Below are 22,153 nucleotides of genomic sequence, written 5' to 3' on the forward strand. Positions count from 1 at the left end.
TCAAAAAGAGTCGATCTTAATAACTATATCAAATAACTTATCAGATTTGAGATAAAAGAATTTCTTGAAAAAGAAAATCACTTGAAATATGTTGCAGAAAGATGGATTCTCAGAGTCATGTTTGTCCTAGTTGTCAAATGTCCAAGAGTCATGTACTACCTTTTATTTCCAGCAATAAATGTGCTTTCAAGGTATTTGAAATCATTCGTTCTGATGTTTAGGGACCTGCTTCCAACACTTCTTTTTTTGGGAGTAGATTCTATGTGATCTTTGTTGATAACTATTCACGATACACTTGGATATATTTCATGAAACATAAGCATTAAGTTTTTGACATTTTAAAAAAAATCATGATATGGTTAGAAATCAATTTTCCATGTCCATAATGAATTTCCAGTGTGATGGTGGGGGAGAGTATTTTTCGAATGATTTTATTGAGTACCTCAAAATAAATGGGATAAATCAAAGAGTCACCTGTTTCCAGACAGCTCAGCAAAATGGGATTGCTGAGAGGAAGCACAGACATATTGTTGAAAGTGCATTGAACATGATACATGAAGGATGTGTTCCTATATATTTATGGACCGAGGAATTTCATGCAGCTGGTCATGTTATCAATATGCTGCCAATGAGAGTGATTTATGATAAATCTCCCTTCTATGAACTGTTTGGCAAACATCCTGATTATAAAACTTTAAAGGCCTATGGATGTGTTTGTTTTGTTCATATCAATGCATCACTGAGAAATAAATTGATAAGAAAGTATGCTAATGAGTACAAAGGTTATCAATGTTATGACATCTGAGATCAGATGCATTCGAGTTGTTTTTTATGAAAGAAGATTCAATCACAAAGACAACATGCATGAAGGAGTACAAACAACCACATTTTACCAGCCCTAGTTAAGTGAGAATCTGTTTCCAGCAGAAAATGATGAGACATCACAAGACTTGGAAAACTAAGATGAATGTGCAGGTGAAATTCATGTAGAGCAGCAGGGTGATGACTCAGGAAATCAGCAGCATGATGTATCAAACGCAGTCCCAGCATAATGACAGAATTAAAGGGATATACAGCCGCAGAAATGTGAGTGAATTTGACACAAGTTCATTACAAAAAATCACAGCCAATCAGGCTGATCAGGTGCAGCAGAATGTGATCAACACCCAGGTTGATCATATGGCCTCAACTGGAAGAAGATCTGAGTGTATCAAACATCCATTGGAAAGATGGGTAAGCTATGAAAATTTCAGTATAGATCATCAATTTTTTTTAACATGTCTCAAAACAAGAAAAGCCCAAAACATATCATCATGCTTCAAAATCAAATAAATGGATTGAAGCTATGAATAAAGAGATGAAGGCGTTATATGAGTGGTAAACACGGGACATTATACCAAGGCCTCTTAACAAAAATGTTGTATGATCAAAATGGATTTATAAAATCAAATATAAACCAGATGAGAGCATAGAAAGATATAATACTCACCTTGTAGCGAAGAGATTCACACAAGAACATAGATTGAATTATGACGAGACTTTCAGCCCAGTGGTTAAAATGGAAACTATTCATATTATTTTATCTCTTGCACTCAATCATGGTTGGATATTAAACCAATTAAATGTTAAAAATGTGTTTTTACTTGGGGACTTGAAGGAAGAAGTTTGCATAGAGCAACCAAAGGGATATAGTGAAAGGGACTTCACTTACTTTCATGGTTTTTCATAAGCCTTTCAAACTTCACCTTTATTAAGAGTAGCTATACTAGTCTAAATCTATTATTTGCTCATTCAGGATAGTTGTCATTCAACATCTTATGTTGCATAAAATTGCATCTATTATCATTTGGTATGCATATAATTGCATTGTTAAAACTTGATTCTTGGATTATCCCAAAATGGTTCTTTCACATGGCATTGCGTATTTGAAATAAGGTCCTTTTAAGAGTATTTTTTTCCCTTTATGACACTTATATTGTCCATCACAGGTTGTTATTTGATCCCTTTTTGGCCGTTTTATTGTTATATCAGAGATGTTTGTTGAGGTGAGTTATGGGCACCTCGGTTTAAGTCAGTTTTGGTTGTCACATGTGGTTTGACTCAAACTGATTGTTTTATGTTCTCTGATTATGTGTGTGTGGTATCACTTCGTTTCTCTTTGGCCATTGATTTTACTATAGATGCTCTTTATTATGAGTACCTGTGATGGATATATATTGTTTTTGAAACCTTAGTGTTTCAAAATATGTTTAAAATTGTCAATTTTATTTGCATTAGTGTTCGTCATTACAAGTCTTCTTACCTCAATCGACTTTCTCCTTCTATGCCTCTTATCTAAGTGTTACCTTACGTAGACAAGAAATGTTGTTTACACCTTCGTGTGTGTGTTTAGCCCATTGTTGGTTGTGTTCTCTTGATCTAGTAGCTGATACACTTGTTTTGAGTGTCATTATATGTAGACAAGGCTTGTTGTTTCACACCATTGTATGTGATGTTGGCCCATGGATGCCTTTTGTGTTCTTGTTCTAGTCGCTGATACACTCATTTCAAGTGTCATTTTATGTAGACAAGAGATATTTTGTCACACCTTCGTGTGTGTTTTAGCCCATGGTTGGCTTTGTACTCTTGTTTTAGTCGCTGAACATACTTGATTTTGAGTGTCATTATATATACACAAGAGATGTTTGTTTACACTTTTGTGCGTGACTTTTAACTCATGGTTGGTTGTTGTACTCTTGCTCTAGTCGTTGATACACTCACTTCAAGTATCATTATATGTAACAAGAGGTGTTTATACACATTCGTGTGTACCTTTGGCCCGTTAGTGGCATTATATTTATGTTCTTGTTATAGTCGCTTATACACTTAATTTGTTGGTTTTGGAGGTCTAATGAAGTGATTGCTTGTAATGGATGAACTATTGTTGAGATCTGCAAATTTTCATGTTTATGGGAATGTGTAATTTAGTTTCCATTTGCATATGAAATTTTTTAACTCATGTTCATGTTTTATAGCAAAATTTGTATGTGCATATGTTCTTGTGTATCTAAGGATATATCTTTGTCCCATAAGTGGACTTGCATGTATTTTTACACTTTGTCCTGGTGTAAGGTTCATACCTTTTCTTTTATCATTTAAGCATTTTCTTTGTAAAATCTCCTTCAAGAGAATTGCTCTATTCAATAACACTTGCCTCTTGTAAGCTCAAGTAATATACTTGATTGAAATGTGATTGATGCATGCCCATTAATGACTTATTTTAGCTACATGATATCGTATGCATATGCCCATAATGGCTTTTCAAGCCCTCATTCAATAAAGTTCATATTTTTTATGTGTTGCCTCTTTGAAGGCTTCTTGTCCCTTAGTGGACTATTTTTATATTCCCCATTGGGGGTTTATGTTGGTCCATTCATTGGACCGTGTGAATGCATTAAGCATTCTTGTTATACCTTTCCGCTTAATGGCTACTATTCTTAGGCACTTATTGAAATTTTCTCACTTTTGATTATTTTCAAGTATATTGATCTGTATAAAACTTCTTTAAACACTAAATTATTGTATGATTCAATCTTGCATTCCATATTTTTTAGGCTTATGTGCATCATTACTTTGCTTTTACACATTAAATCATATCTTTACGAGTTGAAAAATATTGTTTTAAAGCAAATATATTTTCTTGTATACTTTGAGCTTTTTGTTTTGTTTTTCAGGTTCTAGGTTCTTCAAGATGAGATGAAAGAATAATCCTGATATATTATAAAGATTGTCCGAAAAAATGCTTAAGGGAGCTCACTGTCAAGATCAATTGGAGGAAGACATTTATAAATTTCAATGGCATCTTTACTGTAGACTCTTGAAGACTTGAGATTCTTCCTCTTGTATTCTTCAAACTTTTCGTTCTCCCATGCAAAGTTTGAGGGGGTGTTAAATTGTATTTCTTAATATATATATATATATATATATTGAAAGAGAGAGAGAGAGAAAGATATATATATATATGCAATGTATATATGTATATATGTATATGTATCTACCTACATATATATAAATATATATTTCTTTAATTGTAAGCCCTCAGGGGCATTTTGATCGTTTCCCATTTTTGCGCATATTCATAATTATGAATATGACTGTAATTACTTTTTTTTCTTTTTTTTCTTTTTTTTCTTTTTTTTCTTTTCTTTTTTCTTTTATTTTTCTTTTGGTTGACTTTAGTCAACCTTGGAAGGGGGTCCAACATCTAGTCGTTAGACCCCCTCCAACGGTTAGAATTCTAACTGTTGGAGGGGCTCCAATGACTAGTGGAGCCCCTTCCAAGGTCCCCTAGTGGCTTATAAATAGGGGTCTTACCCCATTGTAAATGGATAAGGGTTTTTACCCTCTCCCTTAATGAAAATTCATTCTTTTTAGCCCTTTTGGCTTCGTCCCTTTGTGGGTTTATGAGTTTGCACTTCATATGCATTTAGTTACCCCTTAGTGGGTTTGTGTATTCGCACTTTATGTGTGTGTTTATCAGTTCATTTTTTAACCTATTGTAGTCAAGGCCATTTTCTAACAAATGTCATGTTCAGTATTGTTTTGTGATGCACCTAAATATATCTTTTTTTACGAAAATAAAAAAGATTAACAAAAAATCATCAATAAACATAAAATAATTAAAGAAAAATGTTACCAAGAGATAGAACTCATGAAACAGAACAAAAAAAAATAGGAAAACGCTAAAGCTAAAACATTGAACAACAATGTTCTACAATAATTAAAAGTTGCCCTTTCTCTATTCCAACACCCGCTAGATGCCCCTTTGTATCTTGAATGAACTTCATCATCATCAAGCATCGTGTCATCCATATTGGCTATTGTGCTTTGAGTTAAAGTTGTGTGCTTATTAGCAGACAAAGAGTTGCACCCCGCCCCTTATTCTATGCTTGTGTGTGTATGTGCATGTTCACATGAGTGTGCACCGCTATTGTCATATAATGGCTTGTGGGGGCAGTTGCACTCCAATATTGGTGTTCACTATTCAAAAAAGTGAATGTGATGTCTAAGGAATTTTAGATATTTTACAAAGTAGAGAAGAGTTGCCCTTATCCTTAAGAGTTTGGGGGCAACATAAGATATGGCGGATGTTCTGGATGGCAGACCATGGCGTTTAGAGGGCCTCACATGTGTAGGTAGGGGAGAAAACATCTACAATTCCTACGCAGCGAAAAGGACTTCTCTAGTAATGGCAACTTTAATAAATAATTTTGCACTTTATAAATACATGTTATGTGTTGGCATGTATGGGCATGTGGGGTGCGAGCGTGTGCGTCTATGTCACAGGAACTCTCCAACTAGGTGTCGCACCCGCATCGCACCCGATGAGGTCAACCTAACCCTGGGTGCAATCAACGCACTCAAGGTCATTTATGTCCAACTTTTGGACTTTATATATATAATTTTTTATATTTTTTCTGCACCCCCGCACCCAAGTTTTTTGAAAGTATCATACCCCCCACACCCGCACCCATGTAATTGTAATGAAATATGCGGAAGAATCCAAGAATGCTAAAGCATTCACTATGTCCCACAAAGACAAATGCAACAAGCATAAGAGAGGAAATCCACTAAGGGATATACGAAAGGCCTCATAAAAAGGCTACACACATGAAAAATAATATCACTATTATTGAAGAGGAGCTCTCAAGAGCAATACACATACAAGGGGGGTTCCCCCTGTTTATAAGAAAAGGAGACCAAAGGGGCTCCCAATAGAGTCGTTGGGAGCCCCCAACGGTCACAACCGTTGGGGGGGCCCAACGACTCCATTGTGGGGCCCCTTTTCGGTATCCAAAAATACATTTAAAAATTAAAAAACAAAAAATAAAAAACAGTGAAATAAAACAAGTACCCCTATTGGGTACTTGTGAAAAGACCATAATACCCCTATTGGGTATTATGGTGAATATACATCTATATTTATATATATATAGATGTATTATTACATATTATTACATATGTTTTAACACCCCCCCTCAAACTTTACGGGGGAATGACCGAAAGTTTGCCAAGAAGGAACAAGAAGCGAGGAGCAGGCAGGGCTTTGGTAAAGAAATCTGCAAGTTGATATTCTGAAGTGACATATGGCAGTGTAACTGTCCCACGAAGATATTCATCACGTACATAATGACAGTCTATTTCAATATGTTTAGTCCTCTCATGAAAGGTGTGGTTGCTGGCAATGTAGATGGCACTTTTGTTGTCGCAACAAAGCTTCGAAGCACCGGTAATTTTGACTCCCATATCTTGAAGAAGACTTCGAAGCCACACAAGCTCCATTGTAGTAGTTGCCATAGCCCTGTATTCTGCTTCAGTAGAAGACAATGAGACTTTCTGTTGTTTCTTGCACCTCCAAGCAATTAGCGAATCTCCTAAAAAAACACAAAAGACAGTAGTTGAGATTCGATCATTTGGGTTTCCTCCCCAATCAGCATCAGTATAAGCCAGTAAGTCTAAAGAAGAGAGTGAGGATAGGAATAGCCCTTTAGTCAAAGTATTTTTTATGTATCGAATGATCCGGAGCACAGCACTCATATGCACAGATGTAGGAGCATGCTGAAATTGGTTTGCAGAGTGCACAGCATGAGCAATATCCGGCCTGGTGATAGTCAGATAGGTGAGAGAGCCTATGAGTTGCCTGTAGGGCGTAGGATCATCCAGCAGAACTCCATCCTCCAGTCGTAGTTTAGCATTGATAACCTCGGGAGTCTCCACCTTTTTGTCATCTAAAATCCCAGATTTGGAACAAATGTCTGCAGCAAGCTTCATCTGTGACAATATATACCCTCGAGGAGAGTATGCTACTTCTATACCAAGAAAGTACCTGAGAAAACCTAGATCAGACATATCAAAATTATGTTTTAACATATTTTTAACATTAAGAATACCACTTTCATCATTGTCAGTGATGATCATATCATCAACATAAAGCAGAAGGATGATGATACTATTACCTGCACGTTTAACAAAAAGAGCAGTGTCAGTATAACATGAGCGAAATCCCAATTTTAACATGATAGCACTAAATCTATCATACCAAGCCTTAGGGGCTTGTTTAAGACCATATAAAGCTTTTAATAACCGAAGAGCTTGACCTTGGTTAACGCTAATTCCCGGCGGAGGGTCCATATATACTTCTTCATTCAACTGATCATTAAGAAAGGCATTTTTAACATCTAATTGGAATATAGGTCATTTCTTAGATGATGCTACCGCTATTAAAGTTCTAACGCTTGTCATGCGAGCCACGTGAGCAAAAGTCTCCTCATAATCGATGTCATACTCTTGTGAGTATCCCTTAGCAACTAATCTAGCTTTATAACGTTCTAGGGAACCATCACTTTTAGTTTTGACTTTGTAGACCCATCGACATCCTATAGCTTTCTTATTTGGAGGAAGAAGAACTATTTCCCAAGTTTTAGCCTTATTTAAAGCATCTAGTTCAACTTTCATTGCTTCAACCCAATGAGGTATATTTTTTGCTTGATTATAATGGGAAGGTTCATAGTAAGAATGCAAGGCTATTAGACAAGCTCTATAGTTAGGTGAGAGAGTTTCATATGAGACAAACCTATTAGGTGGAATTGATGTTCTAGAAGAACGCCTAAGAGAGGTTTCTTCTAGGGGTTCATTAAGCCGCAAGAATTTTTCTAAAGCACTAATAGGTTGGGCTTCCTCACGCCGAGTGTAAACTTGGAGATTGTCACCATTAGTTGGTGATACATCATTATCATGAGAATCATGAGTATTTTCTAAACTTCCGGATGACTCAAAGAGTCATCATTTGAATCTTCTAAAAGATCATTGATAAACATATAATCAATTTCATTTGGTTTTTCCAATATTTCAAATCCTTTTTCATCTTCTAAAAAAGTCACATCTTTGGAGACAAATAATTTATTGTTTTTATGGTCAAAGCATCTATAGCCCTTTTGATTTTCACCATATCCTAAAAATACACATTTTATTGCTTTAGGTGACAATTTATCTCTTTTATGTAAAAGAACAAAGCATTTACACCCAAAAATACGAAGACGATTGTAGTCGGGTGTCATATTGAAAAGTTTTTCATAAGGAGAGATATTGTTCAATTTTGAAGATGGCATCCTATTGATTAAATAGGTGGAGGTTAACACGGCTTCGGCCCAAAAACTTTTAGGAATATTTTTAGAAATGAGTAAGGATCTAGTGGTTTCCAAAATATGTCTATGTTTTCTTTCCGCTAGAACATTTTGTTGAGGAGTTCTTGGACAAGATTTTTTATGACAAATGCCATGTTTTAGATATGATTGAAAATCATTTGATAAGTACTCTCCACCCGAATCGGATCTAAGAATGGATATTTGACTTTGAAATTGATTTTGAACTTTTGCATGAAATTCTTTAAAGAAGTTAAAAACTTCTGATTTAAAGTTAAGAAAATAAATCCATACATATCTAGTATAATCATCAATAAAAGTAACATAATATGAATAACCACCTTTGGATAGAACCGGAGATGGTCCCCAAACATCGGAATGCACCAATTCAAAAGGTCTTATTGTCACAAAGGTTCTAATAGGAAAAGGAGTAGACTTCATTTTTCCAAAAATGCAATCTTTGCAATTGATATCTTTTTCTTTACAAAACTTGTGTCCAAAAGGAAAAAGATACATTTTAGAGTAACTTGGATGTCCAAGCCTTTTATGCCAAGTTTCAATATTTTTGTCTTGGACATAAGTACAAAATGAGGTATTTGGAAGCATTAAGTTATCCATAAAATAAAGGCCTCCCTTCCTATGGCCTTGCCCAATCCGCTTCCCGGACCGGAGATCCTGCACAAAGCACCCTTGGGATGAGAAAGATATTTCACATCCATGGTCGGCTATTTGAGAAACGGAAAAGAGGTTAAGATTTAATTTTGGAACTATTCTAACTTTTGGAACAAGGAAATTTTGAACATTTTTAGAATCAAGAGTTCCAACACCATTTATTTTGAGAAAAGTTCCATCGGCCGTAGAGACACAAGATATTTTTGAATTGGTGTGCACATTGGTTAATGCATTTTCACGAGGAGTCATGTGGAAAGAAGCTCCGGAATCTAAAATCCAAGAGTACGTACCGGGAGGTGATGATGAGGCAATGGCGGCACCGGAGGTGGAAGAAGTAGCCTTTAGAATTTGTTGGAGAGCCAAAGAAATTTGTCCAAGAGTATCTTTGAGATCCCCGTTCTTGCCGTCATCTTCTTTGGTGGATGATTCTTCAACGAAAGTCACCTGGCTTGAATGCTCCATTTAGCTTTGGGCAAACGGGTTTAATATGCCCCAGCTCATAACAATGATGACATATAATCATTTTTCTTCCACCACTCCCTTGCTTACCAAAATGAGGTGGTTTGTCTGTTTTGACATGATTGTCGGGTTTAGATACGGCAAGAACTTCATCAATGCTTTTTACCCATATTATGCCTAGTCTCTTCTTGAGTAATCTCGGCAATAGCCTCTTCTAAGGGAGGAAACGTAGATCTATGGAGAAGTGAGGATCTAACTTGTTCAAATTCGGGACGAAGCCCAAATAAAAATTGAAACAATCTATCTTGTTCCATTTGTTTTTGTCTTAGTACCACATCCTCCATAGACACCCATTTAGGCTCTAAAAGAGCCAATTCATCCCACAAAGGATTTAGAGCACTATAATAGTCTTGTATGCTCATGTCACCTTGTTTTGTAGTTCTCACTTTTTCTTGCAAAAAATAAGCTCTTGCAAGATCCTTTTGGGTAAACATACCCTTCATAAAAAACCAAGCTTCATTTGCCCGGCGGAATTTTGCAATATTTGCACATACCTTAAGTTCAACATTATTCATAAACCATGCTAGGATTTTTGCATGGTTGCTCTCCCAATCTTCCATTTGGTGATGATAATCTTCAATAGCCTTGAGACGAGCATCGCCTTCAAGTGCTTTCTCTTGATCTTCTTCCATCTTTGTGAGCATAAGTTGGGGTTCCGGAACGGTTCCCATTACATAACCCCAAAGCTTTTTACCTTTGAGATTATTCTTCATTGCGGATGCCCACATCATGTAATTTTTTCCATTGAGCTTGAATGATAGATCGATCTTGACTTCCATTGCAACAAAATGGAGGTGTGAGAAAAAAAAGGAAGTAGAGAGATACACGATTTTACCTTAGAAGATCGTATGGCTCTGATACCATGTAATGAAATATGCGGAAGAATCCAAGAATGCTAAAACATTCACTATGTCCCACAAGGACAAATGCAACAAGCATAAGAGAGGAAATTCACTAAGGGATATACGAAAGGCCTTATAAAAAGGCTACACACATGAAAAATAATATCACTATTATTGAAGAGGAGCTCTCAAGAGCAATACACATACAAGGGGGGTTCCCCCTATTTATAAGAAAAGGAGACCAAAGGGGCTCCCAATAGAGTCGTTGGGAGCCCCCAACGGTCACAACCGTTGGGGGGGCCCAACGACTCCATTGTGGGGCCCCTTTTCGGTATCCAAAAATACATTTAAAAATTAAAAAACAAAAAATAAAAAACAGTGAAATAAAAGAAATAAAACAAGTACCCCTATTGGGTACTTGTGAAAAGACCATAATACCCCTATCGGGTATTATGGTGAATATACATCTATATTTATATATATATAGATGTATTATTACATATGTTTTAACAGTAACATAGGTGTGCATATGCATGTGAGCGAGAAAGAGACTTTCAGACATGGCTGGCCAGGTTTATTTATTTTAAATTTTGTAAAAGATTTATGCATGAAAGGTAGAGACAACTTGTCATCTACTTGGCGTTATCTAAAATTCAAGTGAGTGCAACTAAAACGCTTCTTCTCACATAAATTTTCTTTCTTATCACATGAGAGAGTGTGAGAGCAGTTTTGGTCCAATACAAAGCTAAAGAAATGTCACTGCTTTGTCGAATGAAAGTGACATTTTTTATATAAACCCTTCAACCATGGTCTCACTTTCATGGTTTCATCCCTTGCTAGTCGCAGAAAACTGTGATAACAAGATCATCCACCAGAATCGTGGGTAGGAGAGAGAAAGAGAGAAGAGGGTTGCAGCAGAATACCCAGAGATGTCAATGCATCAGACGTGTGTGGGTTTCCTCATTATATTGATATGCTTTCTATAACTGTTACATCAGAAAATACAATATTATCCCCAAACAATAAAATACAACTATTAAATGATAAGGGGTAAACTGGACAAATAAAACAATACAAAGGACAGATAAAATAATACAAAGGAAACGTGGTTCACAGCAAATCTTAATGTGAATCCAGATCTGGATCACATTCCAACAGATCTGGATCCAAAATATAAACATGTCACATTTCAACACCCTCCCTCAAGTTGTACATGGTTAAAATCATGGACAACTTGCTTTTTAGAAACCAAAAACAATGATTGCTCAGGCCTTTTGTGAATAGATCAGCCACCTGTTCTTTTGTCCCAATGAATTTTGCTTCAATCTCACCATTTTCTATTTTGTTTTGGATGAAGTGTTGATCTATTTCAATGTGCATTGTTCTTCTATGCTGAATTGGATTCAGTGAAATTTTAATTGAAAAGCCATCTCCATCAACGGACTCAAGTAGGAAACAAGTTGTTTTCATCTCGGAGTTTTAATATGTGACTATTGCAAGGCAGTATTGATCAATTTATTTCTATTAGGCACGAAGGAGGTATACTCTTAGCATTTCGTTGACTTACTAGTTTGATATTTAATTTATATAATAGAAATATTAGCCTTAAGCATTTTGTAATAGGAAATGCAGGAGAGCTAATATGCTGATTGAAAAGGAAAGAGGAGGATCACATGAAACTTTTCCCTTTTGTGTTTGATCAAACCTAGTATACAAGATCGAAATTGATACCTACTAGGGGAAATTTTCACAGCCTTGGATCTCCTGAGGTACATCTACAAGTCAAATAACCAAAAGAGAAAGGCTAGTGAAACCTTAAAGACCTTGCACATATTTTTTCTTTGGCCTAAAGTCTCCTAGTCAACCAACTATGTCCTTCTAGCAGTTTTCAACTATGTCGAAGGGACACACCATTTTTGTTGTGTTGTCCTGGTGACATCAGCAAACATGCTGATTCAGAGACGGATTCATATGGCCATTATTTTAATAGTTTTAATAAACTTTATTACTTATAATAACATTTCAATGTAAAAGATTTTTTAAATATTAGAATATCAAAAAAATATTGATTTAGAAATTAAAAAAATTTGTCCTTGTATCCAATTCTGAAAAAGATTTCACATGTGCTCGTGTCCACCTAAGTCACAGGGATTCGGCAAACCAGGTGCCGCACCCGCGTCGACGTGACACGACGCAGGTGCGGGTGCGGCACCCGGTGTGGTCAACCTGACCCTGGGTGCGGTCAATGCACACAGGGTCATTTTGGTCCAATTTTTGGACTTTAAAAAAATGACTGATGAAATGGGCTGCGAAGAGAGGATTAGGGCAAATTTTTTTGCCCTAATCCTCTCCGCTCCCGCACTCCTCTGCTCTCTCGCTTGCCTCCTCTCCTCTTGACGTCTCATAGGGGAGCCCGATGCCACCTCCTCCTCTCCTTCGTCGCGGACCTCCGGCGATCGTCGGCGTCAACCCCACCCGCAACCCCGACGACGGGCACGCTCCTCTCAGGTAACCTCTCCCTCGTCCCCTTCCTTCTTCTTCTTCTTCTTCTTCTTATCTTCTATTTCTGACAAGTTGGCGGGGGGCGACGCCCCCTGTTGTTTGTATTTGACCTATCAGTAGAGGCTTTTTGCCCCTGCCCCTTGATTTTTCGGCAGTCCGGCGAAAGTTACCCCCCTGCCGTCTGCCTGTAACTTATCGGCAGGGGCCTTTGCCCCTCCCCCATGTTGTCCGGCGGGAGGGGCTCTGATTTTAGGGGAGGGGCCGAGCCCCCCTCCCTGCTCCCTCTGATTTTAGGGGAGGGGCCGAGCCCCCCTCCCTGCTCCCTCTGATTTTAGGGGAGGGGTTGAGCCCCTCCTTGCTTCCCTGTTTTCGCAGGGGAGGGGGGGGTGAGCTCCTCCTTGCTCCCTGTTTTTCTGACAGTCAAGGGTGGGGCAAGGCCCCAACCCTTCCCCCCCCCCCCCTGCCGTCTGCCTGTAACTTATCGGCAGGGGCCTTTGCCCCTCCCCCATGTTGTCCGGCGGGAGGGGCTCTGATTTTAGGGGAGGGGCCGAGCCCCCCTCCCTGCTCCCTCTGATTTTAGGGGAGGGGTTGAGCCCCTCCTTGCTTCCCTGTTTTCGCAGGGGAGGGGGGGTGAGCTCCTCCTTGCTCCCTGTTTTTCTGACAGTCAAGGGTGGGGCAAGGCCCCAACCCTTCCCCCCCCCCCCCTCCTCCTTGTTTTCCCTAGACAAGTCGGGAGTTTGGCTCGGCCTGACAGACCGAGCCTACCCCTCAACCTTCCTTTGTGAGTTGGGAGCTGGGCTTAGCCTGACTGACCGAGCGCACCCCTCGGCCTTCTTTTGCGAGCCAGGGTCGGGCTCCACCCTCCCTGCTGCCTCTGATTTCAGGGGAGGGGTCGAGCCCCTCCCTGCTTCCTTGTTTCTGCAGGGGAGGGGTGAGCTCCTCCCTACTCCTTGTTTTTTCGACAGTCAGGGGTGAGGCGAGGCCCCAACCCTTCCCCCGCTCCTCCTCGTTTTCCCTGGACGAGCCAGGAGCTGGACTCGGCCTGACAGACCGAGCCTACCCCTCAACCCTCCTTTGTGAGCTGGGAGCTGGGCTCAGCCTGACTGACCGAGCGCACCCATCGGCCTTTTTTTGCGAGTCAGGGTCGGGCTCAATCTGACAACCAAGCCCACCCTTGGCCTTTTGTTTGTCGTTCTAGTTGGGTTGGGGTCGGCTTCGACTACGTACCTTTCGATATTAATTTATACGTACTACTACTATATTTTTTAAACTTATTGTATATGTTATTGACTTTGCACGCAATATTATAAATCTTGAATCTTGATTGTGTGCATAATTGATTTTAATATAATTTTGTTGTGTTTTCATGACAAAAACGATGGATAAAAGGAAAGGACTTGCATCATCCTCATCCCCACATGTGAGTTCTGCTGCTAGTTTTGCTGATAGTTATGGTGGGAGTGATGATGTGGGGACACTATGGGTACATGTAGATAAGCTTGCAAAAATAAGAGAAGAAGGTGGTGGAAACAATAGATTTTGATGCAAGCTCTGTGAAAGAGATTTTGTTGGGTCTTACACAAGAGTGAAGGCTCATTTGTTGAAGATATCATGACATAGCATTTCAGGATACAGAAAAGTTGGCGAAGCAATGCGAAGACAATACAAGAAAATACAAAAAGAATATGAGAAGAGAAAGACAATGAGTGTTTTTTGCGCAATTAGTATGTCATTTGGAAGCCACCAAGAAGATGCTGAAAAAAAAAATCAATGTAGAAGGTAGAGGAACAATACAATCAGCATTCAATACATATGGAAGGGAGGATATGGATAGAAAAGTAGGGAGGTATTTTTATTCTAGTTCGCTCCCATTTAATGCGGCTAGAAATCCTTATTGGAAGAATTTAGTAACATCTTTGGCAAATTGTAATTTGAGTGGCTATGTGCCTCTAAGCTCAGAAAAACTATGAACCACACTTTTTGCAAAAGAGAGGGCAAATGTGAAGAGGTTGTTGGAGATTAAAAAAGATTCATGGGAGCAAAATGGAGTTTCTATTGTTTATGATAAATGGACGGATATTCAAAGGCGTCCACTGATCAATTTCATTGTTTGTTCGCTTAGCGGCCCAATATTCTTGAAAGCATCTAGGGAATATAAAAATGCAGAGTATTTAAAGGGGTTGTTTATAGAAGTCATAAAAGAAGCGGGTGATCAGAAAGTAGTACAAATCATTACAGACAACGCTCCAGTTTGTAAAAGTGCAACGTTGAGTTTGAAGAGTGAGTACCCTCATATTTTTTGGACTTCCTGTGTATCACACAGCTTAAATCTGACCCTAAAGAGCATCTGCAACCCCAAAGAAAAAGAAAATTCACAAGCATATGTTTTATTCTCATAGATTGAAGATTTAGAAAGAAATGTCAAAAGCATTAGGAATTTTGTTGTTAACCACCATCATGCTAATGTTATATTTAATATGCATTCTGACCTGAAATTGTTGAAAGTCGCCGAAACACGATTTGTGTCCATCATTGTTATGGTGAAGAGGATTAAAAAAGTGAAGAATGTTTTGGTTAGCATGTTGAAAATTGGACATTCTATCGTGCTGATGATGATGTCAAGGCTCAAGAAATTAAGAAATTCATTATTGATGATGAGTTTTGGGACATAGTGGTATACTTCCTTCAATTTACGCAACCTATTTGGGAAATGTTGAGAGAAGTTAATAAGGATGAGCTCATGCTTCACAGAGTTTATGAAATGTGGGATAATATGATTGAAAAAATACAAGTTGTAGTTTTCAAGCATGAAGAAAAAAATCCTGCATTGGATGATTCAGAATTTTTTAACCATACTCATTCAATTTTAGTCAGAAGATGGGATAAGAGCAACACTCATTTGCATTGCATGGCACATTCTCTTAATCCAAAATATTATGCAAAAAAGTTTGCAGGCAGGTGGTATTGGTCGTGTCCCTCCAAATTTAGACCCAGAGCTATCAAGACATAGAAATATGTGTATGACAAGACTTTTTCCCGAAGCATATCTTCTAAATCAAGTCACACAAGAGTTTGAAAATTTTTATCTTCAAGATTATATGGACAGGCATTACTCACGAGAGAGGAGAATAATATAGATCTTATCATATGGTGGTCAACATTTGGATCAAAAACACCTCTTCTTCAACGTCTTGCATTAAGATTGTTATAGCAGCCTACTAGTTCATCTTGTTGTGAAATAAATTGGAGTACATATTCTCAAATCCACAACATAAAGAGAAACAAACTCACCAGCAAGCGTGCAAAGGATTTAGTACATGTTCATTCAAATCTTCGACTACTTTCGCTAACCAATGATGAATACATGTACTAATTTGCTCTCTTAGTTATTTGATTATTTCTTAATTTTTCATTTAAATATACTTGTATTGTATTTAACATTTTTAAATTAGGTTTGTAACGCAGACAAGAAACATCCAAATTTTGGAATGTAAACCTAAAAGAGTGTGACTTCAAGGAAAAGCATGATTTCAACATGACAAATATGGATTTATCTGAGCTCAGTCTACCTTCTTATGATGCATTTGATGATGAAACAGGAAATTATTAAGATTCATTACTTCATCATCATATGCATTGTAGGATATACTTTTGTATGTAATTTAGTTTTTTTATGCTTTATTTATTTAATTGATATTTAGGTTGATTTAATTGCGGTGTTAGTTTTTGTGATGTAGAATGAAATTGTAGAATTGTTAATTTGCTATATTGCATGCATGATGAATGATATTATGGCAATGTTAATTGTTAAATTATAACAATGTTAACGGTTAAAACTTCAAAATTATATATATATATAATATATATATATATATGTATAATTTTTTACATTTTTGCCCCCGCCGCACCTGCACCCATGTGACATAGGTGTCCACGTATCTTAATGACATAGGTTTTCAAGGTTATGTTTCTATACAATTTGAGAAATTACTGGTGGACCCACTCTAGAAATTACGTCATCCTTAGCATAAGGTCTACATCTCTAAGATTGGACAGACAAAGATAATGGCGTAGGCAAAGAGACATTGAACTCATGAGCCGGAGTGAACTATACATGCCTTTTGACTAATTCCTCATCTATTGCATGAAGTGAGAAGCAGTTTTGGAATACGAGTGCTTACAACACCCTTTCTAATTTTCTCAACTATTGGTAAATTAAACATATCTCTCCCTTTCTGGCAGTAGACCAAACAAGCACCTGAAAATCCATCAAGCAGCGGCAAGAGCAACAAAAAGCATGCATCAGTTACTCTTAGAATGTTTTCTAAGGCTGCCTTCAGCATGAATACTTTTTAGTCAAAAGGCATATCTTTTCATAGCCTGAATTTGGCCTACACATCTACAAGTGCCACGTTGAAGCATTGAGATGCAAAAATAATTTGGCACATTCATCAGAGTGCCACATATTTATTCAATGTCAACAATTAACCAGAAAGGCATAATCAGCAAGGTTTCTTATTATTTTCCAAGTTTGAGAGAAATAAACACAAGAACAGTAGTACACCTGTGCAGGATAACTGATGTACTTCAATGCTTCAATTCCCATTGCTGGACCAATAGTGTTAGTGATACTAGCACTCCAGTAACTCCACCATGGAGCGCCCCCAGTACTTCTAGGGGACCAGAGATTTATCACTTTTGAAGAAGAAACCAAAGACAAATCAGAGAAAGAGAGAAGTAAGGTTAAACTCTTACAAAAAAAATCAAGCAAGGTTGGCACAGATTTAGAAGTCAAGGACGCTTACTTATCGATGACCAGATGAAACAAACGACAGCTTGTGCAAGATTTAAGAAAGAGAGGTATTCAAATCGTTTGTCATCAGGACCAAAACGCTTGGTAGATCTAGAGGAGAGAGGAAAAGTAAACAAATTAGAAAAAAAACTATACCGCAGGACATGTCTCACCAGCAAAATAAACGAACTCTTTAGGAACCAATACAATCAACATAAAAATTGGTAAATACAACCACATATCACCAGGAAAATATGAAAAAAAATCTCAAACCATGAATTTCGAATTGAAGCAATTGATTTAGCAATTAATATGCACTAAGACGAATCAAAGGCACAGGAGGGCAATTAAAAAGAAAAAAAAAAGTCCTGTTTGTGAAATGCAAATTCACAAGGGATACTACCTTAAAGTTTGTGCTTGGATGCAACCACTTATCCAAGAAGACGAGGTAAGTCGAGAAGAACACATTTTACTCCAAAATGCAGTTTACACGATTATCCCCTTTTTCTGGATAAGCTGGTGCCACCAAAGGAAAAACCATCCAGACCAGAAATGAACGAACCAAAAATGCTAACTCAAACACCGGGATCGACAGCTTTCTGACGATCACGTGAATAAGGAAAATTCGGACCCGTGGAGCGAGATCGTATTTGAGCATGTGATGAGATCCGATTGAAAATCGTTAAGAGACCTAAACCCCCTTTAACGTAAGAACGGAAGGAAGAAACTGGGAAAAGGATAGAGAAAGGGAATCACAGTGTTTCCTGAAGGACGCCTTGCGTGATGTAGGCGGACCAGATGCCGGCGACGCAGAAGCCTAGCAGCAGAACGCGGCCGAGCCCGCCACCTCGCCCCTCCATGACGACGAGAGCACGCCTGTGCTGTGGTGGTTTGCGGGAGCTCCCAAACTCGAGAGAAAGAAGAAAAACGAAAGAGAAAGAGAAGCAGCGGGAGCGCGCGCGAGAGAGAGAGAGAGAGAGACGCGATGGATCGCCAGAAAGGGCAACTTCCAGAAAGGGCAACTTCCTCTCGATGTTTAAATAGTAGGCGCGGGCGCTTTTGTCGATTCCACGTGGGAAGCTACTATTGGATATTAACAGCAAAGCTCCACTGCTATTGGTCGATACACGCTAGATCTTGCCGTGGGCCCAGTTCATGGCGCGTTCTGTGAGGCTAACCGTTTTTTTTTTTTGTTCCTCTCTTTCGTTAATTCACTTGACCAGTTGACCCAGCATCGTCTTCAACACGTCACAAAGATACTGGTACGAGGACGGACACGCGGCTCGACATTGACACACGAGTTCTACACATTTAAATAAATAAAAATCATTTTTGGCATTTTAATCTACGAAACCTAATTTTTATTAAAATATCATTTAAAATATTTTAAATATTCACACAAGTCGAAGTCGTGCCGCATGTTACAGCACTCGTGCCATCCAAGATATACAAAACTCTAGATGGCGTGTCACTGTGAGACAACGTCTTGATTTTCTGAAAAAAAAAATACATTAAAGCTTAAACGAAGAGTTATCAGTTGGCCGGACCAATTCATGATCGACTAGACCTGAGACCCATATTTACGTTAGATCCAGATTCTAGGACCACATTGTTTAGGGGTCCAGGTATTCACAAAAGCAAATTGGAAGAGGGACCCAACTTGGGCCAGAGAGACCACTTGCTCCAATTTGAATCAGATTAGCTCCCTACGTTTAACGTATCCAAATTTATAACCTATTCGATTCACCTTGTGGATCCATTTAATTAAGTAATTTAAGAAAAGTCACCCGACCTGTCAGTTACTTACGAAAAACATCTAATGTTTGGGTTATTGAATTCAACAGATTAATTTATTTGAATACAAATAATCATTTTGTGGTTTAAACTGACATTTTTAGTTTTTTTTTTTTTTTAGGACAACTTATCTTGTGTCGTCTCATGGCTTTTTGTGAAACAAATCAGCAACGAGTGCATTTTTGTCACTTTATTTGACTAAGCAGAGTTTAAGGAATGAATATAAAACCAAGTGTGTGCTTGGAACATAAACTATATATTCAAGTGGTTAATTACAACTATTAAAATGTTAGGCGGCTTTTTCCAAATAGCTGATAAGTTGGGCGGCATCTTGTAAATTATTGTTCTCATTCTTTGTTGGCTTCGCTCTTGAACGCACGAAGCAGGTTATATGTTCCCCCCCGGAACACGCAGGTAAATGTTCTCGGGTCTAAATGAGCGCCACATATGTAAGCATGTGGGGCTCGTTTCTCCATGTGTGTCGTCATCACTTAGCATCAGAGTTGGGTTTGTTTGCAAAGACTTAAGTACCCTTTCCCACCATTAGCGTCATGAATTGACGTTTCGAGTAAAGGACAAAAATGTCCTCCCGCCAGAAGAGATAAAGGGTTAAAATCATCATCGTTTTCGCCCTAAGGAGTAAACGATTCTTCTTTAACAGGAGCTCCTCGCAATATGTCGCCCTAAACGTTTTGGCTCGCACTTTGACGATGCACCATCTGTTGTAACAGGAGCTCCATTTGACGTCGTCTGCTACCACGGAATCACCCTTTGTCGTCGTCTATTGTCGTCGAAGCACCTGTTTGTTGTCGTTTTCTGTCGCTGGAGCACCCCTTTTCGTCGTCTACTGCCGTCGGAGCACCATTGCCACCATCGGCTGCATCTACCTTCTAGGTGTTTTTCCTTCATTGTCGGATTAGCAAAACTTATGTCCTTTTAGTGAGTTTTGTGTAAGGTTTCGTTATGTAAACAAATCGATTTATAAATTTGAATGTTAAATCTTACAACTGGTTATACTATTTATGCTAAATAACACCTATTTTTATACTGAAACAAATCGATTTGTACATATTCACCTTTTGGGCATCGAAAAACAGTTAGTATGATTTGTTCTTATGAAGGTCAAACATTACAATGATATGAGGGTTAAATTTCTACAATGATTTATAAGTTTGAATTTAACAATGATTTATACATTTAATGCAGTAGTGATTTGTTCGATGCAACAACGATTTATCTGTTTCAAGCAGTAGCGATTTACGATTTATGATTCATGATTTATACATTTAAAGCAGCCATGATTTATACATTTAATGCAGTAGCGATTTATGATTTACAATGATATGTACTTATGAAGGGTTTAATTTCTACAACGATTTATACGTTTGAGGCAGAAATTTGTATGTTCAATGCAGCAACGATATATACGTTTGAAGCAGTAGACATGTGTATTTATGATTTATGAAGTCACCACGATTTGTACTTACGTTTGCTAAATCATACTATGATATTTACTTACGAAGCCAAAATGTTACAATGATATGTACTTATGAAGGGTGCGATTTGAATGTTTGAAGCAGCAATGATTTATACGTTTGATGCAGTAGTGATGTGTAATTATGAAGTTACCTCGATTTGTACTTAATTTTGTTAAATCGTACTACGATGTTTACTTATGAAGCCAAATATTGTGATGACTTGTAATGTTGGTGATTGTGTAACAAATGTGATAATTTGTAATAATATATACTTAGGGAGGCGGTTGTAACATATAATGATGCGGTTAAATTTATGTGTTGTGCAGGTTTGCAATGACTACAATTCGTAAGACAAGAAAGCCTTCGCTGCTGGAGGGAATGACTCTTGGAAAAATCATTCACCTATCCAATATATATGAGGGTTATGTAAAGTACCAAAATATAATGAACATTGAGAATGAAAAAGATAGGAACAAATTGTTGGATATTTATTACGTGGAGCCTGATCCATCAGATATTGAAAATGAAAAGCAAACGAAGAAAGATGAGAAAGAACTAAGGATGAAGAAGAAGAACAAGGATAATGAAGAGAAAGAAAAGCAAAGAAAGAAGGAGGAGAATGAAAACTATGCGCACTTAAGAGGCAAAAAGATTATTTCCTGCCGACCATGCAAAATTAAATCTACATGCACATCATTCTTCATGTTATCTGTCATGATCGTCAGTTGCATCGTACTATACTATGCATCGAGTTGTTATTTACCGTGCCAATAAAAGAAATGACTTATCGTATATGTGTGTTGATGATAGCTATTCATGTGACAATGATTTAATGAGAGCTACGATGTTGTGAAGTGATTTCAATTTTAATCGCTAAATGAATAGCGATTTGAATATGCAAATCGTCACCACAATTGCGCAACAATATAAATGTTGCACGCACACGTTTCAATATCATAATACAAATATCTTACAAATCGACACTAGCAAACACATAATATATTACAAATCCATATACATATCGCATAATATATTACAAATCGATACAAAAATTCAGCATAATAGCTTACAAATCGATATTAACAAACAAAACAATATCTCACAAATCGATAGTATATTACTACAACCGCGATTTGCATTATACTATTCCAGTATTTTCTATACAAAGGCAAATCGTTGTGGCCGTCATATACGTTATTGTGTAAATCACATAAATCGTCAACCGAAATCCAGGTCTCACAAGGCATATCGATTTTTGACAACGAGCGGGATATGGAATGACGTTTACTGTTGAAGCCCAAACGTTACAATGATATTACTTATGAAGGGTGTGATTTCTACATCGATTTGTACGTTTGAAGCAGCGATTTGTAT

General features: G+C 37.8%; 1 protein-coding gene across 3 annotated transcripts in view; it reads right to left on the reverse strand.

Annotated features, from left to right (window-relative positions):
• The window catches only part of LOC149840233 (UDP-galactose/UDP-glucose transporter 3-like), an 80,305-nt gene extending 61,807 nt beyond the window's left edge, over positions 1-18,498 (reverse strand). For all 3 annotated transcript variants that reach the window (XM_090003084.1, XM_090003082.1, XM_090003083.1), the window contains exons 1-3: positions 18,264-18,498; positions 17,521-17,618; positions 17,280-17,410 (exon numbers count right to left, since the gene is read on the reverse strand). In XM_090003084.1, the coding sequence (XP_089859210.1) occupies positions 17,280-17,410; positions 17,521-17,618; positions 18,264-18,367 (333 nt within the window). In that variant the 5' untranslated portion in view covers positions 18,368-18,498. The remainder of the gene's footprint in view (positions 1-17,279; positions 17,411-17,520; positions 17,619-18,263) is intronic.
• Positions 18,499-22,153: the final 3,655 nt, after the last annotated feature.

This window comes from Nuphar pumila, chromosome 4, assembly GCF_984573655.1.
Source record: "Nuphar pumila chromosome 4, dmNupPumi1.hap1.1, whole genome shotgun sequence".
In the NCBI taxonomy this organism is placed as follows: Eukaryota; Viridiplantae; Streptophyta; class Magnoliopsida; order Nymphaeales; family Nymphaeaceae; genus Nuphar; species Nuphar pumila.